The sequence below is a fragment of the Sinocyclocheilus rhinocerous genome, unplaced genomic scaffold, assembly GCF_001515625.1.
Source record: "Sinocyclocheilus rhinocerous isolate Xijiao unplaced genomic scaffold, SAMN03320098_v1.1 scaffold61, whole genome shotgun sequence".
Classification (NCBI taxonomy): Eukaryota; Metazoa; Chordata; class Actinopteri; order Cypriniformes; family Cyprinidae; genus Sinocyclocheilus; species Sinocyclocheilus rhinocerous.
Genome location: NW_015640445.1, coordinates 1,843,920 through 1,845,442, shown reverse-complemented (window position 1 = coordinate 1,845,442; position 1,523 = coordinate 1,843,920). Strand labels below are relative to the sequence as shown.

The 1,523-nt window shown below is 44.3% G+C and overlaps 1 protein-coding gene across 1 annotated transcript; it reads left to right on the top strand.

The window, feature by feature from the left end:
* The first annotated feature begins 352 nt into the window (after positions 1–352).
* LOC107752762 (DNA-binding protein inhibitor ID-2-like) lies at positions 353–1,523 on the top strand. The gene is made up of 3 exons (XM_016568813.1): positions 353–810; positions 989–1,049; positions 1,424–1,523. Exons 1-2 carry the CDS (start codon positions 460–462, stop codon positions 1,043–1,045), a joined length of 408 nt encoding a protein of 135 aa, XP_016424299.1. The 5' UTR covers positions 353–459; the 3' UTR covers positions 1,046–1,049; positions 1,424–1,523.

Genomic DNA, 1,523 nt, shown 5'->3' with positions numbered 1-1,523 from the left:
ATAACATAAATCAGTCGAAGCTTGTTTTGATACATTTTACATACATACACTAGAAACAAAAGCGGAAAATGCGTGAAAACAACCTTACACTTGCAAGACACTAATTCTCTTGATCGGAAACAGGTACACTGATTTGAGAAATTATCCGTGGAAGCTGAAGGCAGTCAGCGCCACCCTAAACACGCGCTTTCACTGGTTAAGAACGCGGAACAAATGGGCGGGCTTAGATCGCTCAGCACAGCGACCAATAGCGTTGCGCGAAGGCGATGACTGACGCGTCCATTCCCACCAATCAGCGCGATCCAAACCAGCGCGTGAACAACCCACCCAGCTGGGTATATATTCAGCGATGACAGCTCGCTAATCCACTGCGTTTGCTTCGACAGCCCAGCGCAAAGAGGAAACCTCGAACACAAAAGCGACTCTTCCAACCAAACTGTTTCGTACAGAGGTGTCAACATGAAGGCAGTGAGCCCAGTCAGGTCTTTCCGGAAAAGCAGCGCGAATGTGACGGAGCACAGTCTGGGAATCTCACGGAGCAAGACCCCCGTGGACGATCCCCTAAGCCTGCTGTACAACATGAACGATTGCTACTCCAAACTGAAGGAACTGGTGCCGAGTATCCCGCAGAACAAAAACGTGAGCAAAATGGAAATCCTGCAACATGTCATCGACTATATCCTGGACCTTCAGATCGCACTTGACTCAAATTCCGCAATCACCAGCCTGCATCACCCGCGAGCAGGGCAGGGGACATCCAGAACACCCCTGACAACACTCAACACAGACATCAGCATTCTCTCATTACAGGTGAATGTCCTTAGATAGATACTATTCTATCTATCTGATCTATCTATCTATCATCTACTTCTCTCTGCATGTGAATTTTTAAATGTGTTATGTAAAGCTACATTGATTTGTTGCATGTTTTTGTGCAAATAACCGGACTTAATAAAATACTTAATAAATACGTTTTTTTTTCCTTTAGACACCTGAGTTTCAATCAGACTTGATCACAGAGGACAGCAGGACGCTTTACCGTTAATCAGGTAAATGCTCTTTTAATAAGCCTTGTATTATATGCTGTAAATGATGGCCAAAAAAAAATAAATAGTAATAAAAATTGTGTGCCGTCAGAGCAGTGTTTAATTTCAAGAGTGTCTAATCAAATGTGTTAAGGACCATTGTGTCACATAGTCTGTAAAGTTGTATAAAGTGTGTAATAAGCATCAGCGGAGGTTGAAATGCAAGCATTGAGCGAAGGCAGAAGTTGTGCTCGTGTACATCTGGAGCCCAGGGTTTTGCTCAGTCTCTGAGTGTTTGGTTAAATGTTCAAACTGCGGCTTCCTCTCTGGCGCCAGGCTGTCCGGATCTCTGCCCTGTTTGCATTCTCTAAATGCGCCTCTTTCTCAATCTTTTGCAGGTGTTTGGTTAAGACACATGAACACACAGGACCTGGGAACTGGCTTTTCCTCCAATTTCTGTTCTCAGTCTGGAGTTTTTTTTTTCTTCTATCTTTCCTG

Coding starts and splice junctions, on each gene's coding strand:
- LOC107752762 (XM_016568813.1), top strand. CDS start 460: ATGAAGGCAGTGAGCCCAGTCAGGTCTTTCCGGAAAAGCAGCGCGAAT. Junction 811..988: donor TCAGCATTCTCTCATTACAG/GTGAATGTCCTT, acceptor TTTTTCCTTTAG/ACACCTGAGTTTCAATCAGA.